This window comes from Engraulis encrasicolus, chromosome 9, assembly GCF_034702125.1.
Source record: "Engraulis encrasicolus isolate BLACKSEA-1 chromosome 9, IST_EnEncr_1.0, whole genome shotgun sequence".
NCBI classification, from domain to species: domain Eukaryota; kingdom Metazoa; phylum Chordata; class Actinopteri; order Clupeiformes; family Engraulidae; genus Engraulis; species Engraulis encrasicolus.
Genome location: NC_085865.1, coordinates 24,551,858 through 24,576,566, shown reverse-complemented (window position 1 = coordinate 24,576,566; position 24,709 = coordinate 24,551,858). Strand labels below are relative to the sequence as shown.

General features: G+C 44.7%; 1 protein-coding gene across 11 annotated transcripts in view; it reads left to right on the top strand.

Annotated features, from left to right (window-relative positions):
* arhgef4 (Rho guanine nucleotide exchange factor (GEF) 4) overlaps nt 1–23,986 on the top strand; it is a 187,741-nt gene extending 163,755 nt beyond the window's left edge. For 10 of the 11 annotated variants that reach the window (XM_063206816.1, XM_063206812.1, XM_063206811.1 and 7 more), the window contains 9 exons: nt 9,838–10,017; nt 10,385–10,579; nt 11,115–11,294; nt 11,772–12,004; nt 13,078–13,207; nt 13,484–13,615; nt 14,948–15,191; nt 17,927–18,004; nt 19,792–23,986. In XM_063206816.1, the coding sequence (XP_063062886.1) occupies nt 9,838–10,017; nt 10,385–10,579; nt 11,115–11,294; nt 11,772–12,004; nt 13,078–13,207; nt 13,484–13,615; nt 14,948–15,191; nt 17,927–18,004; nt 19,792–19,949 (1,530 nt within the window). In that variant the 3' untranslated portion in view covers nt 19,950–23,986. Of the gene's footprint in view, nt 1–6,511; nt 6,693–9,837; nt 10,018–10,384; nt 10,580–11,114; nt 11,295–11,771; nt 12,005–13,077; nt 13,208–13,483; nt 13,616–14,947; nt 15,192–17,926; nt 18,005–19,791 lie in introns of those variants that run through there. The other variant, XM_063206821.1, reaches the window with a different exon arrangement.
* Nucleotides 23,987–24,709: the final 723 nt, after the last annotated feature.

The following is a 24,709-nucleotide window of genomic DNA, read 5'->3' as shown; positions in this document are numbered from 1 at the left end:
AGCTGTATGCCAAGGCACTGACAACAACAAGACCGGATAGGACACAGACACAAGCAGCAGGGTCAAGCAGCTTAGAAACACACCTCTGGGTCGACTAAACAACCCCAGATCGGACTTTTCTGATACTGTGGCTTAATTCTCATATGAATCTTGTAAATCCTGTGCATTGGGCTGATATGGCATAGCCAAACACACCTCTGGGTCGACTGAACAACCCCCAGATCGGACTTTTCTGTTAGTGTGGCTTAATTCTCATATGAATCTTGTAAATCCTGTGCATTGGGCTGATATGGCATAGCCAAACACACCTCTGAGTCGACTGCACAACCCCCAGATCTGACTTTTCTGATAGTGTGTCTTAATTCTCATATGAATCTTGTAAATCCTGTGCATTGGGCTGATATGGCATAGCCAAACACACCTCTGAGTCGACTGCACAACCCTCAGATCTGACTCTTCTGATACTGTGGCTTAATTCTCATATGAATCTTGTAAACCCTGTGCATTGGGCTGGTATGGCATAGCCAAACACACCTCTGGGTCGACTGCACAACCCCCAGATCTGACTTTTCTGATAGTGTGTCTTAGTTCTTATATGAATCTTGTAAATCCTGTGCATTGGGCTGATATGGCATAGCCTACATACAAGATCGTAACATGATCTCGATGTCGGAGTATGTAGGCCTCATGGAGTCCTGCTGTGAAGGCACGTAATTGATTTACATGCGGAATGCCGAGAGGGATTTGACTGTGAATTATCGGCTATCGTATCTGTCCTTTGAACATTTCCCAGCATGTTTATTTAAAGGCATTGCTAAGATTGCGGTCGCAGATGCTTCGAATAGATAGAATTACTGTTCTATCTTAGCGTCTTGATGTGTTTTGAAAGCTAAAACGTACAGTATGGTGCTATCTGTTTTAACGCCATGCCGGATATGGTCAGGTGCTTTGAGACTATTAGGAAGGCAAATTTCCTGTCCTGACAGCGTGTAATGCATCTCATTGGTTCCCAGCCATTTGCCTAATGAGATGGAAAAGAAGCAACCTGTGAGAGTTGTTGAGCCAACGTTATGCGTACGTTGGAACGCTCACGTCCGCTTGTGTCTGTCAGCTCATGGAAGGTTGAAGTTCATCCGTTTTGCTCAGCAGTTCACATCTCAGGTTTTCCCCTAGCACTTGTAGTTAAGACGTCCCCCTTGATAACAAACTCCTACCACCATGGTTCCCTGAAAACGATTTTATGTTGTGAGTGTAATTTCTAAAGTATCTTCACCAGATGTATACTTTTGTGGGGTTTCCTCATTTCATATGAAATTGCACTGCATAGCCTCTCCAATGATAACAGTGATGGGTCTCTGAAACCAGCCATCATCCCTCCCACCACCTTTACTAACAACAATTCTGTAAACACTGCTCCATCCATGCCAAAACTTAAAATTGGGTCCTTAATCAGCAACTTGTTTGTTGTCATTGTACCTTGAACTGTCATGGGATTCAAAAATTAGTACATGAAATGGCACAATACAGAAAAAGAACAAGTTCTCTTGCTCCCGCCAAAGCTCTTGATTACAAAATTTCAGTGCTTCCTTGGTAGCCTAAGCACCCCCTTACCTGTGCCCAAGACAAGCCACGCACTCCCAACCCAAATTTCAACACGTGTATACACACTGCAGAATGACTCGTGCTTGAGACATTAAACAAAACCTTAATTACTTTACATGGCGACCAAAACATGTTTGAACTTGGTTTTGATTTGGCCTAATTATAATGTTCACAAGCCGAATTTTGGTCACAATCTCAACACAAAGAAAATTCAGCGCACCCGTTGAAATCTCTGGCGCAAACCCCCAGGGGGTGCCCGCACCCCGGGTTAAGAACCACTGGCCCTAGCTAAACAGGTTAGGGCAGGGGTATTCAATTAAATTTCACAGAGGGTCAGTTTTTCGAGTTCCTCCCAGTAAAGGGGCCGAGCATGGAATACACATGTATGTAACTGCATGCAATGTCCAAAGTGAGCGTGCGAAACAAGCGGATAACTTTCCAGACAGAAGAGATATTCACTTTTCTATTTCTTAGTAGCCTCGATGGTCTATTATGAGACTATTTCAGATAAGATATCACTCTCATGTGCATGGAAAAAATATCTCTAACCTGAAGTGTTAGTGATCGCAAATTGCGCATGGACACTGATAGCGCACATATTTGTTTTCATTTTGTTCTGACCTCGTGGGGGGGCAGAACCTTGCCGTCCAAGGGCCGCATCTGGCCCCAGGGCCGCCATTTGAATAGCCCTGGGTTAGGGGGTGTGGGTAGCTGCCCCATCACAGTAGGCCTACACGTGCAATACATGACGTTGAAAGGAGGACAGGAGATTGAATACTTTTTACTATTTTTCGGCTTAAACTGAGAATTAGATGCATTTGGCGACTACAGATTTAGTACTTTTCCACATTAGGTGTTCTGATCATTTATGTTTAACTTCTAAAATCTCATAATCAGGACGTTGCGTATAACAAGACAGAAATTTACCAACGGCAGCTTTAATGGTGCGACTACCATTTAGTATGTTGGTCATTCAAGTATGTTGGTCATTCATAAATATTTCATTTTCTTATTGAGATTTACCATTACCATCCATTTTAAGTATTCCTGTTGGCTGTAAATCTTGCACTTGAATGTAATGTATAAAGGGGGTCCAGCCTCCATATTCATGAAATATTTATGACATCACCTTGGGACATAAAAGGTCCAAACAGGTTTTTTTTTAGCTTGTTATGCTACAGTATGCTAAGTCCACAACAGCTGTGTGTTGTGTTGCCACTTTTCATCCCTGCCAAGTTTGAAAGAGGAAAGGGATGTCTTGCACATTTTATGACGAAAGAATCCAGTTACGTCACGTGTGGTATCCTGGCCATTTCTTTAAAAAGCCTGCATTTTGACTTTACTTACATCACTAAATCATAAATGAAGTACAAACGTACTTCATTCCTTTGTCCATTTGAGTGATGGAATAGCTGTAGAAACTGAAGTAGCCTTGCTGATTCAGCACGGCCATTTTGTTTTTCATTCTCACAGGGGGGAAAAAAAACATTTCGGGTAAGCTAGCATTATTTGCTCGTGCTGAGGTCGTCCAATTGTAGTATGTGTGCACTAGCGCCCTGTTGGATGCTCCTTGTTCTAATACCTACATTAGTGTTACTGTGCACTATTCGTCATAGATATTTATGAATCATTTGCTCATCATACTGTATGTCTGTGTGAATATATGCGAATGTGCAGTCAAATGAAATAATAGTTGCGGGAATAGTAGTACTCTATAGTGTAATAGACGTGTGCATGTGCAATAGCATGTGCATGTGAACAGTCTTCAGTGTAAATTCATATTGCCTCTTTGCTGTAAAATGCATACAGGTATACCCCACATGCAATATACATGCAGGCAATATACATATACACACATATACCTAGCTGTGGTTGCAACAAAGTACAGTGTAAAATTACCTTATCAGAAGGTAAAATTGATAAAGAGAAAGAATGCGTTTATAAAATTTCTTTAGTTTTTGAGTGCATATAGGCCTACCCTATTATGTCTATGTATACTCTGTTTATTATACAACTGCACATATTCTATATTCATGTACCTTGCACCACTGCAAATGCGGTCATAAGATCAAAAGGTGAAGAAGGGGGGGGTCTGGGAGGGAAAACCCCAAAAGCAAAGACAGCGTGTTGAAATTCAAATGGCCATCGCCGGCTCCGCTCGTCACTCAGCACGACGCGGAATGGAGTGAGTAAAAGAAGAGAAGAGCAGCCATCTGTGCATTCAGATGGACACCGGGGGGGGCTGCAACTCGTGAATAATGAAGCGCTGGTTTGTATTCCTGCGTGGCGTCCGGGCGGCCGGGCATTCTGTTCTTGTTCTGGGGCTTGGGCGGTGTGCACCTGTGCACCACAGTCGACTCCTCTCTCTCTCTGCGAAAATCAGGTCACCCAGAGAAGAGGAGGAAGATGCCCCAGTACTGGGCTAGGCCAAACATTATGCGTATGTGTGCACATTAGCACACGTAAACAAACACACACACCACACATGCACACACACACACACACACACACACACACACACACACACACACACACACACACACACTGTGTGTGTATTCATGCTCTAAATCTGGACCTTGTGTAATCGGCGGGGAGTGCCGCTTGTGTCGGCATTATCATTATTACTATTATTTTCCCCCTTTTTTGACGTTTCCTATTGTAATGCAGAACAGATTGAGAGCTCAAAGAGAGGGGTGGGGGCAGGAGGGGGGGGGGGTTAGCTGATGCGGCTAATGAACATTCCGTTCTTGTCAGTGGGCTGATATGGCTGTAATGACATACCCCACTCACACACACACACACACACACACACACACACACACACACACACACACACACACACACACACACACACACACACGCACAGACACACACACACACACAAACACAAACACACGCACACACACACACACACACACACACACACACACACACACACACACACACACACACACACAACACCTTGGCTCTCTTCAAAGATCCAGCCTCTCATCTATTTGTTCTCTCCATCCACTCCCTGCATCCATTTCCTTGTAACCTCTCTTTCGCTTCCTCCCTCCCTCTCACTCTGTCTTTCAATTTTTATCTTCCACACTCAGTCTTTTAGACAGGTCTATTTTCTTCATCTCCCGCTATCTCTCTCATTCTCTCTCTCTCTCTCTCTCTCTCTCTCTCTCTCTCTCTCTCTCTCTCTCTCTCTCTCTCTCTCTCTCTCTCTCTCTCTCTCTCATTCTCTCTCTCTCTCTCTCTCTCTCTCTCTCTCAGTTCTGCTCACTCACTCTATTATTCTACATCCATCCCGCTGCTCCCTCCGCCCCCATCCCCCGCCCTCCCCTGGGTTGCTAAGGCCTGCCTCAGCCATTCCGGTTTCCAGGATACGGTGCCGGTTTCAGCCAGCCGATTGGTTGCTAGTGGGGGGGTTGGGAGGAAGGTGGTGGGGGGGAGCGCAAGAGACAGAGAAAGAGAGAGGGAGGGAGGGAGAGGAAGGCAAAGGAAGCAAGAGCTTGTGTACGTGTGTGTGTGAGAGAGAACGACACAGACAGACAGAGGGAAGAGAGCAGCTTCGAGAGTTAGGTGGATGCATTTCATCCAAGGCTAGCCTGAAAACAGCGCTGAGCGGCGTGATTTCCTTTCTCGTTCCTTTTTTTTTCCCTTTCGGAAGACGATCATCGTTGTATTTTTGCGTTGAGGAGCGAGGAGAGGAGAGAAGGAGGCGGAGGGTGGGAACGTAGCATGGATCTCCATCAGAGCAAGCGCAGCTAGCATTCGTTCTGTCTGCGCACCACTCGGCAGCGAGCATCCAACAAGCCAAACAAGCAGAGGAGGAGGAGGAGGTGGTGGTGGTGGTGGTGGTGGTGGTGGTGGTGAGGGTGGTGGAGGAGGAGAAGAAGAAAAAAGGAGGTGCTGGAAGAAGAGGAGGAGGAAGAGGGAGAGGACAGAGGAGGAGGGAAGGGCTATAGAAGAAATAGGAGATTGTAAGCCCAGGAGGAGACAACGCGTGAGAAAAGACATGAGAGGTAGTGACCAGGCGGTAGCAGAGCTTGTGAGTCCTTCAGCATCCTCCTGACTAGCAGAGGACAGAGAGACAGAGAGGGAGAGACAGAAAAAAAGAGGGAACAGGGAGGTAAAGCTGGAAGAGAGAGAAAAAGAGGGGGGAATAGGGAGGGAGGACAGAGTACAGAGTATTGGCATCCCCACGAGGGAATGAGGTATTGAAGGGGCCACAGTAGCAGCACAACCGAAAAAAGAGAGTAGAGGGAGAGACGTAAAGAGAGGGCGAGAGAGGAAGAAGATCGTGGGCTCGTCAGAGGCCACAGAGGAGGTGGTGGTGGAGCAGGAAGAAGAAGAAGAAGGCAAGAGGGAAGAGAAAGAACAGGAGGAGGGAGAGGAGGAGAAGAAAAGGAAGAGGAAGAGGAGGATAGCTGGCTAGCGGAGGAAGAGGAGGAGGTGCTAGCGGGGGAGGCCGCCACCGCCGATGGCTCGCAGTAGCTCCCACCGGAGTCGTGGGGAGAAGGGGGGCTTCTTCGACATGCTGCTGCGCTGCAACATGCACCCGGAGACCCAGCGGGTGGTGGTCTTCCTCATCATGATGATCCTCATCATCATCAATGTGGTGCTCATGTTCCTGCTGGCATTCCAGTAGAGCACCACTAGAGACCACCCCGCTGGGGGGGTATCTGGGTCCAGAAGGGGGGACCGTTAAGGGAGGATAGGGAGCAACGACTGGGGGACACCAGGGTTTTCTGGGACCGGTCAGGGGGGAAGGAAAGGGGGGGGGGGGGGTAGGGTTCAGGTTAAAAGAGGAGAGAAGAATAGTGTAATTGTGGAGAGAGGTGGAGGTGGGGTGAGTGTGTAAGTGGGTAGGGGGAGGGGAGGGCATGGCAGGGGGTTAAAAGGACACGTAACAGAATTAAAGAGTTTTGAGCATGCTCCCCAAAAAAGCTTCGTTAATGAAACAGAGAGAGAGATAGTGAAGAGTGAGACAGAGGTGGAGGCGGAGGAGGAGGAAGGACGAGGGGAGATTGGACCTCAGTGGGGGACCTGCTTGCTTATGGATGGGTATCCGGGATGTGCTAGCAGCAGGAGACCAGGTAATGTACTATCATCACCGCTGCCTTTGGGCCATTGCAACAACACTGCAACACAGAGAGCTACAGTAACAGTACAGTAGAGTGCGTTGAGAAGCGAAAAAGCAGAGAGGGCAGTACACTATTATTTATAACTGTGCGTTTCTATTTTTGCATCTGTGTGCATCCATGTGTGCCCATGTTTGTGTGGTTGGCTAGTCCACTAGTCCGCAGGGGAATTTGAAATGCTAGCATTAGCCCCCACTGTCTCTGTGTGTAGGCTATGTGTGTTTCCAGGGATTTGACATTCAAGCAATGTAGGTCTTGCTGCTCTCATCTTACTTGCACTCATTTGTAAGAATACGCCTTTAGCTCACAGAAATGTGTCTGTGTCCAGGCCTGTCTCTAAGGAGTCAGTCAGTGTGAAAAGATCAGATCCAAATTTGATCAGATCCAAGCTTGGCTAAACTGCTGTGCGTTGCTGTTTAGGGGAAGACATCAGCTGCTCATTTTCCCCTGAGCAGAGCAGAAAGGACCCTATCACATGTCAACCCCTTTTATATAGTCAGCTTCCTTTATAGGCTACGCACCCAGGTGGTAAAGGCACTCTATTTTGTTTTAAAAAAGAAAAGTTAGGATTTGACCATTGTAATTTTTGGAAAGTTTGAACTTGGCCATTGTATTTTTGAAAAGTCAAAATGTGGGCATTGTATTTTTTAATGTTGGACTTGACCATTGTATTCTTTGTATGTCGGGGCTTGACCCCTATAGATTAATTGATTGATTTATCCACTAGGTCACTTGAGTCCTATATTGAACATATCAGTAGTGTTTCTCAGACTGGGGTTGTCTGGGGCCACAGATGTGTTTTGGAGCCTGAGGGCCCAAAGGCTTGAAGTTCAGCTGGGTGAGAGTATATTGGCCTGGACCAATGGAGCAGCATGTGGCTCAGTTAAAGGAATAGTCCACAATTTCTGCAAATGTGCCCATTTCCAATTCTCATCTTGAGTAAAATTATGAGTTTTACGTTTCTCCTTCTAGTTGTTCTCTGAGTCTGGTGCTATTATGCCGCGTCTCAAGCTAGCATGTTATCACTGAACCAAATATGACCATTAGCTGCTAGCTGGTACCATTCAGTTTAATTATACATGCTAGCTTGGTACAAATCGTGTCACCAGAGTCAGAGAATGGCTGGAAGAGCAGGAGAACGGTAAAATTCATTTATTTAACTCAAGGGGAGGTGAGAAATAAGCAAATTTCAAGAAATTGTGTACTGTTCCTTTAAATATTGTTGTGTATAGTTGGGGTTCAGCTGTGTGGGGTTTTCTGGTGTAATGATCCCTGCCAGGTCAGTGGATTTCCATGTGCGTCTTCAGGGGCTAGTTAGGTCATTAATTAGCCTTTGTCCGTTGGTCACGGCCAACACTTGTGTAGGCTTGGATTATTGTGCAGACACAGGTGTGCGCAAGCACGCGCACACACACACAGACACACACAGGCACACACAGCTACATTTATGACTATATAAACTAAACAAGTGTGTTCAGGAACCAAGCAGCCTTGTTTCTGTTCACTTTCAAAAGAAGTCTGGTTATGGACTCAACATGATATAATACCAGTCAATTTATTGACTTCCTAAACCTGTGCATCCCTGAGATGACAACACTGCTTGCACCCTGCGTTCTGCTACCTGAAACGTCCACCCTGCCTGCTTAAAGATTACTCTGAGATACCTCAGTAGTAGTGCATCTATCATCTTAATGATGCCATGTCTGACCTCCCTCCTGTGTTCACATCCAGGCAGTTGATTCCGAGCGGTGTCACGTTCAGCCATGATTACCTTCTGGTTATTGGTCACACAATAGTGGCCAGATCAGCAAGAGGAATGCAGTGGAGAGGCGAGATCTTTGTAGGTGTGTCGCCTAGCAACAGGCCATAGAGTCCCCAGTCCTTCCTGTTGATGGATCGATGGCAAGCAGGGGAGACGTGGCTGGCAGTGGACAGACTGATGTAGTGGAGCACATGCTGTTTGAAAAGGGACTAGTGCTCCTGTCTCCCCTCAGAAACAACAAAAGAAACAAAGAGGAGAGGAAACAAGGAAGGGATGCAACACGGTCGACAGTACATTTCGTGCAAACTATCGACAAATCAAACAGTTTTTCGATTGGTCGACATTGTGGTGTATTCAGCACTTATAGAGAGTAGAATAGTCTAGTAGGTCCTACTCTCTTAATGTTGAATTAACGCTACATAAATTACTGTGATATGCAGGACTATTCACACTGCCAGGGACAGTAGCAAGGGTAAGACACAACAACAAAAGAGACCCCGGCTGTAAGGCTTCAACACTGGCGTTTTTTGCTGAGAGAAGCTCAATGTCTAGTTCTGTGATTCACACAGTACATTTTTCAGTGTTGACTCGACACATAGAGAGTCGATTAAACATCTTCTAGAGTATTTGATCCCAGAGTACTCTGTGAATGTTGAATAAACACTCCACTTGTTTTACTGTGCACACCTTGAATGGCCTCCCCAGGGGCCAAACTGCATCAAGGACGTGCTGATGAGCTGGGAGGATAGCAGGTACTGTGTCACGGACACACAATGCCAAATTTTATGGAAATTGCGTCTGTTAGTGCACCGTCCAGCAGTTTTGGTGCCATCTCATCTGCTACCCCGTGCAATGCATTTGCCCCATCTGTTCTGACAGTCCTCCAGAGGGAAAAGCTCAAACACATTCGAATGCTGCCATTCACACCAGCGTAACATTTTCAAACGTTGCATTGGAATGCATGGAAATTTGTATGTGTGTTGTATTTGTAATCATAGTTGTATTTGTTGTTGTCTCAAGTTGCTAATGGAGGAGGATTGGTGTTATGTCAGAATGTCATTGCTTCATTGAAATTTCAGTTTTTATTCCCTACTTGTTTGATCACTTCAGAGACGCACCAACAATAAGGAAGAGTGCTTTGTACTTCATGCGGCCGACCCGGGTTTGATTCCCGGCCCGGGTCCTTTGCCGACCCCTCCCCATCTCTCTCCCCATTCGCTTCCTGTCCACCTCTCAAACTGTCCTATCATCAATAAAGTCGTAAAAGACCAAAAAATATCTTTAAAAATAATAATAATAATAATAAAGTAACATCTCTTGGCCTGTTTCCTTTCACAGCTGATCAGCGATGGCAGTGTGGTGTACGCAGAGGCGTTGTGGGACCATGTCACCATGGACGACCAGGAGCTGGGCTTCAAGGCCGGTGACGTCATCGAAGTGGTAGATGCCACCAACAAGGAGTGGTGGTGGGGCCGCATCCTGGACAGCGAAGGCTGGTTCCCTGCCAGCTTTGTGCGGGTGAGTGGTCACCGAAATGTCTCAATAAATTACCAAATAACCCAAAACAACCAACGATAATGGATATTTACCAATCTTTCATCAATGATCCCACTTCCTACATCCTTCATGTTATTTGTTTACGTATACCATAGCAACCTAAGCTTACAGTAGATCATCAGAAACTCCACCACAACATATTGTATTGAGTGTTCTGAGTATGACGATTGTCTAATGGAATTTTGTAGTAAAGTGTTTGCACAGTATTTCAAGTGTGAACTTTGTTAAATGGATCAGCACTCTCATTCTCCAGTTGACCATGGTGTCCCCAATTGACACCTCTTTCCCTCTCCCTCTTTCCCCTTCTTCTCTCTCCCCGGACTTATAGTTGCGTGTGAACCAGGATGAGCCCATGGAGGAGTACCTAGCGCACCTGGAGGAGACCCGGGAGGAGCACAGCCGGGGGGTGGGGCTGCTGCTGGGGCCTGGCCTGCCCTGCAAAGAGCAGATGAGGACCAACGTCATCAACGAGATCATGAGCACCGAGCGAGACTACATCAAACACCTGAAGGACATCTGCGAGGTTTGTTCGCACCTGCGTTAAACTAGCCTGGTCTTAGCATAACCTCGATATGTAATAATTTCATATAGAGTAACATGTAGGGAAATGAGAATCGTACAGAGGCTTACAGGTGTGAAGTTCAATCTAGGTCTTTACCTTTCTTTGTGAAGATTTTGAATTGATGGTGGTCTCAGACAGGTTTTGAAAGTTGTTAGTGTTGCAATATTGAAAAGTCAGCATAGTATCTTTTTGTCAGACTAAAATTGTTATGCAGTTTGATATGAACCCTCAACAAGGTGATGTTCAGGGTTGCATTCAGAAATAATCACACCACAAAACTTTTAGGATCAAAGATGGTTCAGCCATAACCGTTTTTATTCTGGCAATGCCAAAAAATATCATCTGTGCTGGATGATGGATTTTATTGTGTTTTTTAAAGCCTTGCACAGCCAGAGGTAGACTGTCTGGAACACAAGTACTTTTTCCAACAATGTTAAAAAAATGTCCTGTCTGTTGGATTGTGGTTTTGAAAATGTTCTATTTTCCACCCCTATAGGGCTACATCAAGCAGTGCCGCAAGCGAACGGACATGTTCTCGGAAGACCAGCTGCGCACCATATTTGGCAACATAGAGGAGATCTACAGGTTCCAGAAGAAGTTCCTCAAAGGCCTGGAGAAGAAGTTCAACAAGGCAGAGCCCCACCTCAGTGAGATCGGCTCATGTTTCCTCGAGCATGTAAGTTGCATGTTTCTTACCATGCTGATTGAATGAATTGCCTTTGGCATAGTAGTAGATTACCGTATGGAATATAGATAGATAGACAAACACAGGATATAGATGGGCAGACTGACGGACAGACTGAGGTGTCTGGCAGCATATATCGGATTAGCAAACACCTATTCTATAACATTTACCCATACAGTGCATGCATCTACAGTACATGCAGTCAATTGGATTCAATGGGGGCCATAATTTCTCAAGTGCTGTAAGAAGTGAAAAGAGGCATGGCATAAATTCAAATCGAAATGTGCTTTTTTGGAATTCCTGTGTGTGCCAGTTTTGCCACATCTTGCAGTGTATCGGCTTACATGAAGTACAACTCTCATGAAGTAGCCTATCGCTGCATTTATCAAGCCTGTATCTGTTAACTTGCCCTCCATATTTGTTACTCTGTGTCTGTTCATATATGAATCTGTATCTTGTCCACTGTAGCAAACAGATTTCCAGATCTACTCCGAGTACTGCAACAACCACCCCAACGCCTGCCTGCAGCTCTCCAAGTTGATGAAGGTCAACAAGTATGTCTTCTTCTTCGAGGCGTGCCGCCTGCTGCAGAAGATGATTGACATCTCGCTGGACGGCTTCCTGCTGACGCCCGTGCAGAAGATCTGCAAGTACCCGCTGCAGCTGGCTGAACTGCTCAAGTACACCAACCCTCAGCACAGGTAGAGCAGGATAAGCCTTGTGGTAGCCTTGGCCTAATGGTTAGGGAGGTGGACTTAAGTTCAGAGAGTTGCAGGTTCTAATCCCTCCTAACCCTACATTGCCCTAGGGACAGCAACCAATGTTGTATATTTGTATGGGTCAGCCATGGCCTAGTGGTTGGAGTTGGTCTTTCAATCAAGGGGTTGCCGGTTGCCGGCTGACCTCTCCCTACACCTCCATCCATGGCTGAAGTGCCTTTGAGCAAGGCACCTAACCTCACATTGCTCCAGGGACTGTAACCAATACCCTGAAAAAATAATAGTTGTAAGTCGCTTTGAACAAATGAAAGCGTCAGCTAAGTGAAATGTAATGTAATGTAATAATAAGCCATGCTAGCACAATCAGTGCTGAGACAAACTAAATTACTGACTGGGTTGACAAGGGCTAAATTATACAAACCCTCAGCACAGGTACAGCAACACAAACTATGTTACTTACTGGATCGACTGGGGCCATGTTGCTATGACTTGAAGAGAATATGTAGCAATAGGCTACAACCGTGTTTTTCAACATTGGGGTCGGAACCCCATGTGGGGTCGCCTGGAATTCTAATGGGGTCGCCTGGAATGTCTAGGTGTGAAAATGTACTGCTAGGGCTACATGGAAAAAACATGCGGTAGTAATAACAAAGGCATGTTGCATAGTCACATTTGGCTAGAGGAAGCGAGATCCTGTAGGGAATGAATGAAGGGGTACTCGTGATATGACCCAAGGCGTAAGGAGTACTCAAGACAAAAAAGGTTGGGAAACATTGATATATAGACGGTGTCAATCGTAGACATGTTTCGGCCTCAGCCATCGTCAGTGACTTCAGAATCAGATAGTGAAGCCAGAGCAGCGTTTTAGGTTCATTTATAGTATATAGCTTGTTTGCTATGCATTGTGTTTTTAAAAAAGAGATAGTACCTCCACTCAAACATTAAGATAGATACGTTATGTCTTTCCTTAGAGTGCAGGACGGTAAATCTATGTGTGAATGAATACACACTGCATGTCTTACCATGTGTTTTCATCTCCTCTTGACTTGCTAAAGGGACTATGCGGATGTGGAGGCTGCCTTGAACGCCATGAAGAACGTGGCCAGGCTGATCAATGAGAGGAAGCGGCGGCTGGAGAATGTAGACAAGATTGCCCAGTGGCAGAGCTCCATAGAAGACTGGGAGGTACGGCGCAGCACAGCACAGTGCAAAATATTGTGGACTGTCAAGAATAATCATGATACTTTTCATCAGTCTTTTTCTAACTTTGACACCTTGGGCTCTTCAATAATATTGTGTGTGTGTGTGTGTGCGTGCGTGCGTGCGTGCGTGTGCGTGCGTGTGCGTGTGTGTGTGTGCGTGCGTGCGTGCGTGCGTGCGTGCGTGCGTGCGTGCGTGCGTGCGTGCGTGCGTGCGTGCGTGCGTGTGCGTGCGTGTGCGTGTGTGTGTTTCCCACTGCAGGGTGAAGACGTCCTCAGTAAAAGCTCGGATCTGATCTTCTCCGGAGAGCTGACTAAGATATCACAGCCACAGGGCAAGAGCCAGCAGCGCATGTTCTTCCTCTTCGATCATCAGATGGTCTACTGCAAGAAGGTGAGGCCAATCACTAGTATGGGTTAAATTTACAGTAACACAGTGAATAGCAAAGTGTGAATTCAACACTCTTAGGACACAGAGTGTATAGGACCAACGAGAGAATGGAAGGTGAGACAAATTACTGTGGTTTATATGGGTAAGACTTAACACTGTAAATTGGCAGTATTACAAACTGTACTTCAACACATATTGGGATCTATTAGTGTTAAATGTGGCACTCTAGGTGCTGAATTAACACTGCATTGCTTGCCATTAAAGCACTTAAGTACTCATCTCTCTTCAGACTAATGAGAGAAAAGCGTGTCCTTGTTAATGTGTTGTCCTCTCTTGTGATGGATTATTTTGGAAGATGGAACATATTCTCATTGTTTCATAGTCCATAGTTTGCAGTTTTGCCCAGCGATGTGTGCTGAACAAGCACAGCACACAGTCAGCAATTTGTCATTTTTTGTCAAGGGCTTTAAGGATCACAGGGACTCTCCTATGAAAATACAGTTGTTTACACAATGTATATTTTTAGAGGTTCCCAGGTGGATGCTTCTGTATACTGATGTCCCTTCAAATGCAGTCTCTAATTGGTCAGAGTAGTTTTCATGTGTGTCCTTCATTACTGAGGATAATTCTCAAATAGCTTAATTTCATAGCAAGCCATTCATGATCCAGTTATTTGTTAGGATTTAATGCCCTGACGATGCAAGTCCGTGCAAAGCTGAATATACAATATCAGCCAACTAGAAAGATATACCAAGGTAGTCACAATGAGTGGTATCCTTTCCACTCTAACTTGGAAAGGATACCACTTCACAATTTTATATTTCAAGCCTTTCACTTGGATGTTTAAAGGGACACTGTGTGAGATTTTTCGTTGTTTATTTCCAGAATTCATGCTCCCCATTCACTAATGTTACCTTTTTCACGAATACTTACCACCACCATCAAATTCTAAGTATTCATTATGACTGGAAAAATTGCACTTTTCATACATGAAAAGGGGGAGCTTCTCCATGGTCCGCCATTTTTAATTTCCAAAAATAGCCATTTTTAGCTGCAAAAATGAATCTACTTGGACCATACTATAAAATATTTGTTTATTTCTTAGTAAACTTTCATGTAAAGATCAAATTTGGCAATAGGCAGCCCTGTTTCAATGAGCAGCATAGTTGCAGTACCTTTTTTGACAATTTCCTGCACAGTGTCCCTTTAAGGAACACCCAGTAATGTTTTCAGAATATTTTGAGATCCACGTGCATGGAGATTTGTTCAATTGGTGTGGAAGTACCCTACTGTATCATATTCCTTGAGACATTCTGTCTTCTCCTGCTCCTGTAGGACCTCCTGCGTCGGGACATGCTCTACTACAAGGGCCGCATGGACATGGACCAGATGGAGGTCCAGGACGTGGAGGACGGCAAGGACAAGGACTTCAATGTGAGCGTGAAGAATGCGCTGAAGCTGCGCTCGCCCAGTGGCGATGAGGTGCATCTGCTGTGCGCCAAGAAGCCCGAGCAGAAGCAGCGCTGGCTCCGCGCCTTCAACGACGAGCGCACGCAGGTGCAGCATGACCGAGAGACAGGTGAGATGCTTTTTAAAATATTTACAATGGTGTAGATATGAAAGGTGGACTGAGACAGAGGTTACTGTGTCAGCTGTCTCCTGTTAGCTTATGACTGTGAAGGTTATCATTCATCCAGCAGCTTATGGTAGTCTATAGACCTTGTAAGCAGTTGGAGTTTTAAGCTTGGAGATGATTCCTTGGGTCCAGAGATGCACAGTAGCTCCTGCTCCTTAAACACCAAACTGGAACTGTTAGAACCTCGCTGAATAATCAGTAAAGCATCTTCAATCTCTGAAAAGAAGTTCAGTTTATAACAACTTAGTAGCAGCAGACATGGGTCCTGAAACTGGGTTCTATCTTTGGCTGTAACTTTCAGAAAAATGCTAACACAGCATTAAGGTACTCGGGCCCACCCACAAGTTATACACGGACTGTACAGTATGTAGCAATGAGACATACCACTCCTGTTCTCTGTGTTAGTTGGTATAAAAGGATCAAAGGCATCTGCTAATTACATAGAATTGAATCACCTAACTGTATTCCTTTTTGGAGGCACACATAGACACCACTGTATGTGTGATTGATTTGAAATACATAATCTATAAGAAATGCCGTATCTACCAAATACAAAATGAAAACCTTGTGAAATATTTGATCATTGTTGTCATTGCCAGACTTACTCAATCACATGAATCCCAAGCGAGCATAGAAACAACCAGAATACAGGCTATATGTACTAAGTAAGTAGATGCTCTGCAATGTTGTTTTTCCTGCTAGCATCTCTGCACAAATCTGCATGGTGCAGAGAGAATTAGCCCACTGTGCGAGCGGCCCACTTCCAAAGCCTGTCTCCCTCTCCATGATGTACTGAAGTGAAGTGCAGCTCTCCTCGCTGCTGTACAGTAGACACACACATACACACGTACGCACGCACACACACACACACACACACACACACACACACACACACACACACACACACACACACACACACACACACACACACACACACACACACACACACACACACACACACACACACACACACACACACACACAGTGCAGCCACACAGCCACCCATCCCATTACCAGCCTCCTCTGTTACAGTTTCTCTTCTGCATTGCACTGCACTCTAATGCCCCACTTGGATGGACACTATGAGGCGTCTGAAAGTCAGCCAAGGAGTAAGAAAGAAAGAAAGAAAGAAAGAAAGAGGAGATGAGAGCGAGAAAGAGGTTTAGGAGAGAGGGAGAGGGGAATTTCTGAGAGATCGAGGAGGGGTGGGGCAGCAGGAGAGGGGGGAGGGACAGAGAGAATGAAAGATTCGGCATGAGTTTAGGAGAGAGAGAGAGAGAGAGAGGTTTCAAGAGAGATGGGGAAGGCTGGAGCGGGAGGGTGTTGGTGAGACAGAGGGAGGAGGGGGACACACTTAAGTTAATTAGAAGTACTCCTAAAGATTGTCCATCATGTCCTGTGGCATGTTCAGCCTACGACACGCTGCTCTCCCTCCTCTCTCTCCCTCTCTCTCTCTCTCTCTCTCTCTCTCTCTCTCTCTCTCTCTCTCTCCCTCTCTCTCAACTCTCTCTCCCTCAACTCTCTCTCCTTCAACGCTCTCTCTCTCTCTCTCTCTCTCTCTCTCTCTCTCTCTCTCTCTCTCTCTCTCTCTCTCTCTCTCTCTCTCTCTCTCTCTGTCTCTCTCTCTCTCTCTCTCAAGTATCCCCACAAGAGGTCAGGTGTCAGGGCATCAGAGAAAACGTTAGCTCGTGTTCACTCTGCAGTACTCGCTAGCCTGGCCAGGATTGAAACACCACTCGCACTAATGCTACAATGCCTTGTGTTTTGGTTTTGGGGGCTGGACAGGGAATTGTGTAATTGGCAGCAGTAAAATGGATTAACATGACTGATCCTGGAGATCAGTGGGCCAGGCAGACATCCGTAAAATCCATCTCTCTCTCCCTCGCACGCGCTCGACCGTGGAGCAGAGCTGAGCTTACCAACAGAACAGGGGAAAAGGGGATGGTTGTGTGTGTGTGTGTGTGTGTGCTTGTGCTTGTGCTTGTGCTTGTGCTTTTGCTTGTGTGCGTGCATACGTTCGTGCATACAGTGCGTGCATGCGGAGAGAAACTGGTTTCAGTTTGGCTGGAAGCAGGGTGAAGCAGGATGGAAGGGGAAAGGGGGCTTTGAGGACCCCATGCTGGGAATGAGCCATCTGGATAGGGAAAGGCATGCTACAGTGGATAGGATGGAATGGGATGACTGGCTCTTGTTCTCGTGATCCAGTAGCCCAAGTTCCCATTTCTGATCCGATCCGATGAGAGGCCAGATGACACCGCTGCTACTGCTGCAGATGCCAGTGTGTTGCCTGGAACAGCACATCTGGCTCCTGAACCTGATAGGGGATATAGGATGTGCACTGTAGATAGACACATCCTGCCCTTTTGGACTGCAGTAATTGGAGCACCAGGACAGACCGTTCTCAAAAGCAATTTTGGTCTCACCGTCCACTGTGTATGCCTTTCGAAAAAAGAAAAAAACAGGTCTATATACTGTGCATTGAGGATGTAAAAAATAATCTGTCTGCTTGGGATTTATCGCAATCAACGTATTGTAAATGCTTCATATTTTATCATGGTTCATTAGAAGTCGTTTTCTGTCTTGGACTAACTGTTTCACAGCTTTCTGTGACTACTTTTTATCCATAATCTGTTAAGTTCTTACCAGTGTTTCATTGAGGTTTTTATTGTTTTTTCCAGGCTTCTCCATCACTGACGTCCAGAAGAAACAGGCCATGCTAAATGCCTGCAAAAGCCATCCCACTGGGAAACCCAAAGGTGAGACTTGGCATAGGCCTACTAACACTAACAATGTCACCGTTACCATACCATGTATTTCGTCATGCTAACACATTATCATCATTATGACACCCTGTACTCCTTCATGCTGACGCCTACAGCAAATAATGGGCCTTTCTAGCTAGTGGCTATTACCACACATTTGCTTCATCAAAAATTTCCCAACACATAGTGTGTACTCTTAACTATGGCTAGGTAGCCTACATTTTGTGTCATAAGTCTCTTTGACAAAATTACCCTGATAGTGAGAGAACAGCACATGCAAGTAATACATTAACTGAGCAGCATGTGACTGCTAAAAAACGTGTGACAGCAAAGACATAATTAAGACATATTAAAAGCAAATTCCTGCTCCATTTGGTCTCTCAACCTCTGCCTCTGCCGCCACCACCTCCAACATCATGGCCGTGCGCTCAGCACCATATGGCATGGTATGTCTGCCAGCTGCCAGGCTGTGAGTTGAGCAACAGAAAAGCTGCTAAAGTCTACCAAAGTTGGAGCACAGTGGCGCGAGGGAGGAGGGATCAAGGGCACTCTGTAAGCCAGCTCCAGAGGGCCTTTCCCTGGCCCGAGTTTCCAGTAACCAGGGCACAAGATCCAGACTGCTGTCTAGCAGCTCCTGTTCCACTGTCCCTCTGTTCTGTTCTGTTCCGTTCTGTTTTCAGTGTTCTGCACTATTGTAGTTTGCCAGAGGATAAGCTCTGTCTTTTTAGATTTGCCTCAGACTATCATCTGTGGCACTTCTTAAAATGTCTGTTGTCAGAGGAGAGAATGAGTGGAAGATATAGGTTTTCTTCATAATATTGTGGTACAAAAATGCATTCGATTTTAAAAATCAGTAAAGTAGTGGTGAGCACATCCAAGACGCAGGTTCAGGACAAAAGAGTCAGACAACTGTAAAAATAAAATTGAATGTACGCACACTTGATCCCCTGTTTTGCTTTTTTATTCTTTTTACTAGGTGAACGTTTTCGAGCTACACTCTCTTCATCACTTTATATTCACATTTAGATTTTAGAAATAAAATAAAATAAAAACATATAGCCTACAAGACTTCCGAAAATATGGCTTGAGGTAAAGATAATTGCAAAAACGACCCTATCAATGTGTAATTGTTCATAATAGCAGTAATCACGTAATGCAGTAATTTAATTCTTTGATCATAATAAATCATAGTAAAAACCTGACATCTATTGATGTCTAATTTGTTTTGTTTTCTGTGTGCTACATTCAAACTTACTTTAATGTATGTTTATTACTTATAAGTTGTGTCACACCTTCAAACTCTCTTTTTACATTTGGAAATTAGAATTAGCATACTGTAGTCATTGGCTATAATACAGTATCTGCTTTCTTCCATTTCCCTGCCTCTGTCCTCCTGTCCCCACCCCTCCCTTTTTGTCCCTCCTTATCCCCTCCTCAACTCCTTACACCTACCTACCTCCTCTACAACTCCCTCCCTACCTACCTTCCCTCCGGACCTCCTTGTCAACTCCCTCTCCTCTCTTACCTCCTCCTCAACTCCACATGCTTCTTCCTTACCTTCACTCCATCTGTCCCATCCTCACCCCCTTCACAACTCAACTCCTCTCCTCTCCTCTCCCCTCCCTTTCCATCACCCTCCTCAACGCCCTACCCTCCCTCCTTACCCTCATTCACTACACCTCTCCTCTCCCTTTCCATCACCCTCCTCAACGCCCTACCCTCCCTCCTTACCCTCCTTCACAACTCCTCTCCTCTCCCTCTCCGTCCCCTTCCCTCCTCAGCGGTGACGCGGCCCTACTACGACTTCCTGCTGCGCCAGAAGCACCCCTCACTGCCCACCGCCCTCCCCCAGCAGCAGGTCTTCATGCTGGCCGAACCCAAGCGCAAGACCTCCAACTTCTGGCACAACATCGGCCGGCTCACGCCTTTCAAGAAGTAAAGAAGATGAAGTCAGCATGGAGAGAAAGAAAGAGGAAGACTGACGAGAAGAAGAAGAAAAAGAAGAGGGATGAGGAATGGAAAGAGGAGAGATGAAGAGAGGGAGTGGAGAGCTCACTATAAGCTCGTGCCTGAACTTTAGCCCTAACCTTGTAATCCTCCTTTTTCTTTGTTCGCTACGTACGTGCGTTAGGTTGGGTTTCGTTTTCATTTGTTCATCTGTGTCATCCTTCCCAAAATCAATTACCAACTGTCGATAAAGACACTGAGGATGACGACAATGATGACAATGATGCTGATGCTGATGGTTATGATGATGATGATGACGATGAGGATGGCAGCGTTGGTGGTGATGATAATGAAGAAGAAGAAGAATAATACGAATGATGATAAAGTTTAATTTTATGTTGTTGAGAAAGCACTTTATAGGTTGGTTCCAATCAGACATAAGTGGATATTAAGACTGTGTGTAAACTCTGGGCCGCTTGACCCAGGGTCCGAGGCTCCTCCTCTCTGGACTCTGAGAACAGCATTATGTAGATGGGTACTAATACTACTACCGCTGTCAAGAACAATGCCAGGACTTTCACGGCAGCCCCTTATCTTTGAAAGATACCAGACTGACAAAATATTACGTTGACGGTTTTTTTTTCTCCTGTTCATTGGTTTTGTTTTATTTTTTGTTCATGTTTTTTTTTGTTCGTGTCAACAGTTGCCAATTGTTCGCAGTGCCAGAAAAAAAAGTCAGCTTTTTCTTACGTTGTTATTTTTTATTATTATTTGTTTTGTGTCAGATATGGAAAAAAAGAGGTTGTGAGGGGATGGGGACATCATGATCTGTGTAATTGCTATTCTGTTCCAGAAACTCTTGCACCCTTTCTGATACCATCTGGTTTCAGCTAGACACACAGATAGCGAAACTAAATGACGGTCTTCTTTAGAACCCAAAGACATTACCGTACTCAACACTGAGAAGAACTCATGGCTGGTGACGACTCGGTGTACATTCAAGCCTGCCGCCATCTTTCTCACTGTCTCTCTGCATGTTATTCTCTGTCATCAACACCTCCTTTAAGCCTTTTCTGACAAACCTCTGCCTATTATTATTATTATTATTATTATTATTATTATTATTATTATACAGCTTCGTTTTGGAAGTGCCATTTTTTGAAGTGTCTCCTGGATCATTCAGCTATGCATGGACTGCTTTTCAACAAAAGCGTGCTACCCCAAACATAACTCCACCCCAAATTTTTGCTACAAGTCCGCTTCCCAGTAATGCTAAACAAACAAACATACAAACAGACAAACCAAGTAGTTTTTCCATTTAGTGTCTCATGCAGAACACACAGGCCTCTTTTGTATTACAAGACAGGGGACCCTTAACTCAAGGTGTTTTGTGTAACCGAGATCTTGTAATGTGAAAGTGTCTTACTGTACCAGTCCAATTCTCCTTTTGGCTGAGAAGGACGCATGGCCAGGATAGATGATGTGTTTATGGGGGAAAATGCTAATACTATACTGTATGATGACAAAAACCACAGCAGCCTGGGAGAAATACCCGAATGTCTGAATACCTAAGTGTTTATTTTATTTAATTATTTCATTTTATGTTTTTATATTCTTCCTCCTCTTCCTCCTCATCCTTCTCCCCTTTCGAATATACCAGAGAGGAATGTGCCTGCCTTGGAATACTGATAGTGCTTGTTTTTTTTCTCCTTTCCTTTCCTTAAGGGAGGTATAATGCCTGTGTTTCACACTGCCCTCCAGTCGCTATCACTTCCCCTCCCCTCCTCCTATCATAGATACTGTAGAGCCTCCGTTACCATGGAGACTGAAATCTCTTATCGAGCGTCACCGTCTCTCTCTCTCTCTCTCTCTCTCTCTCTCTCTCTCTCTCTCTCTCTCTCTGGCTGACAAACGCTCGCTCCATTGCCATCACAGATCAAAATGTGTTTGTTGCAACAACAACAAAAAACACAGATTCAACTATAGAGATTTTCAGTAAGGGAAAACAAAATCTTAACATGCTGCTTTGTGTTCTCTTGACAACATAAATGGAGAGAGAGAGACTCTTGAAGAATTTATAGAAACCAGGTTAGGTGGTGGACTTCAAGACGGCCTCGTGGCCATGTTTGATGCTCTGATCTTTGTGAAGAAGAAGCATAATATATTTTTAATCAGCACTGCGCGCAAACACTGTCAAAAGTCTAAAGAATAGTGTATTTCTTCTCTCTCGCCAGACTCTCCCATTCTTAGTTGCACCCATAATAATGTATCTCATCACAAGTCGGATTCCTGTTATTTTTTTGTTTTCCTTTTCTTTTTCCGTGGATTACACTATATGAAACAGTCTGTATATTCTGTAATCACCTCCTTCAACTATTCCAAATGCACTAAAATGCAGCTTGTACACACACAAAAAACAAAGAATGAATGGCATCCTTTGAGTGGTCACATCTGAAAGTGGGCATGTTTTTTTGTGAGAATGACACAATGGAGACTTTAGTTTTCTGTTCCTAGTGTGCCCATAACCTATGGAAATGTCACAGTACACATTCCATCAGGCTATCTGGTCTACTGAATCAGCTATGGCCTATGGGTGCACAGACAGGCAGCCAGACCTGTGAGGCACAGCCAAGCCCAAGATGAAATTAGTTGTTGCGTTGTAATTTTGTTTTGTTTTTTGGCATGTCCTTGTTTTTCTTCCTGTTAAGCCTTTCTGATAGATTATGTTCCCCTTGGGAACAGCACTGCAGAAAAAACAGGTTTGTGCGTGCGTGCGTGCGTGTGTGTGCGCGTGCTTCACAACGGCAACTAGTGTGTGAGGGAATCCAAGAGACCCAAGTCTGATTATAATTACCAGGCTCCCCGCTGACACACCTGCTGCTGCCTGAGAGAGGGAAAGAAGCCGCCTCTCAGGCTGTCACTGGAGGCCTGCCTCCAAAACGCTCTCCCTCGGCACACACATCAATCACCAGATGGAGTCATCTCACGGCTCTGTACCTAGTCAATAATAATGCGCAACACCAGCTTGGCTGTGTTATTTTCTTATTCACAGAGGTAGCCTGGACCTCCCAGCCATACCCCGAGTACTAATTTGGGAAATTTGGAATTGAGTGGAAGCTTACAGATGGCAAGGCCAGGTTAAGAGAGAAGGGTATGTTGAATCAGTTTAATGGAACAGATGACTTCATTTTATGGAGACCATTTGAGAGCCATACACACATAGCCTACTTACTACTCTCTCATTTATTTTTTTCTTCAAACATGCTTCACCTACTTGCTTCTGTTGTGGTTGCATGCTGCCTCCTAGTGGACAAAAATATACCTATGTTTTGCTCATTTCCATTGTCATTCTTTTATTTATTTAATTTTTTCCCCCTTTTTTAATGGTTCGCCATGTTGTGAGAGACAGCAAGTCAACCAGTGTTAGCACTGAAACCTTTCCTCCTAAGGGTTGGACAACTATTAAAACAAATGGGTATTTCATCTGAAAGTTTTGGATAACCGTTGAGGTGTTAATGAAAATGTAATGATACTTCAGTGATGCTTGACACAAAAAAAGATTTAAGACCACTGGACCATCCACTGGAGAAAAAAACAAAACAATTTCTTCGGAACTCTGTCTACTCTGATGATTCATCCAGCATGCACAGGAACCCTTTTTTCCACCCACAGACACACCCATACATTTTTGTCTCGATGGAGATGAAAATGAACTACTTCTTTAAGCCTATAATTAATCGTTTACCTGTTTCTACATACAAATACTGCTATTTTGCTTAAATACATGACTGTAACTGACCTACAATGCGAGACAGAAAAATGAAAACACTGAAAAGTTATGAGAATGCCATGTACTGCCTGTCGCAGGGTACCCTGAGTGGAGATGGCACTTGTGAAAAATGTAAGTATAGTTTGTTTAAATTACAAAAACAGAGATAAAAGACCGTGTTTGTACATAATATTTGTATGTGTATGGTTGTTTACATATGCACTCAAAATGATGGGGAAATTAAAACCATTTAAAGTGTTTATGAGATGCTTTGTTTTTGCTTTTTCTCCCCTCTTCTTTTTCGTGTGTGTGTGTGTGTGTGTGCGTGCGCGCTGCATAATGCCTAACACAAATAATAAGCTCCAAGTGAGTGGACCCTCAAAGTCTATGGCTTGTAGCCAGGCCGCACCCTCCTAGTGATGCAACACCTTCAGCATTGCTTCTAGTCAGGTCAGGTGCAATACAAATACCGTTCCTGAGCTCCAGGAAAATCGGGAACTCCTCCCACTTTGTCAGGAAGCAAACAACCAGTTGCAAACCTACGGAGGCGGGTCAAGCATGCCGTTTGGGAAATGCTAATTGTTATGCTATTGGTCAGACCAAGTCTCGAAAAGATTTGAAAGTCGATGAATATCAGGCTATATGGCTTGAGTCTCGTGAATTGATTTGCCCTCCGCATTGCCACTGTATAGACAGCAGAGGGCGCAAGAGACAAAAAAAAACAGTCCATATGCATTTACCTACTGTCAAGTTCCATCACAGCTCTAGGTAACATTCTGAGATGAGTTACTGCCTATTCTGTCACATGTATTGATTTGTTCAAAATGCATTATGCAACAGAATAATGCAATATGTTTAAAAATGAAAGACTAAGTTCAATTGAAGTCCAAATCAGCATACTGCCCCCAACAAGGGTCAATGACCTTTTCAATGTATTATTACACATGGCTGTGTATTGCCCTGGTGGTACATTTGCATTGTAT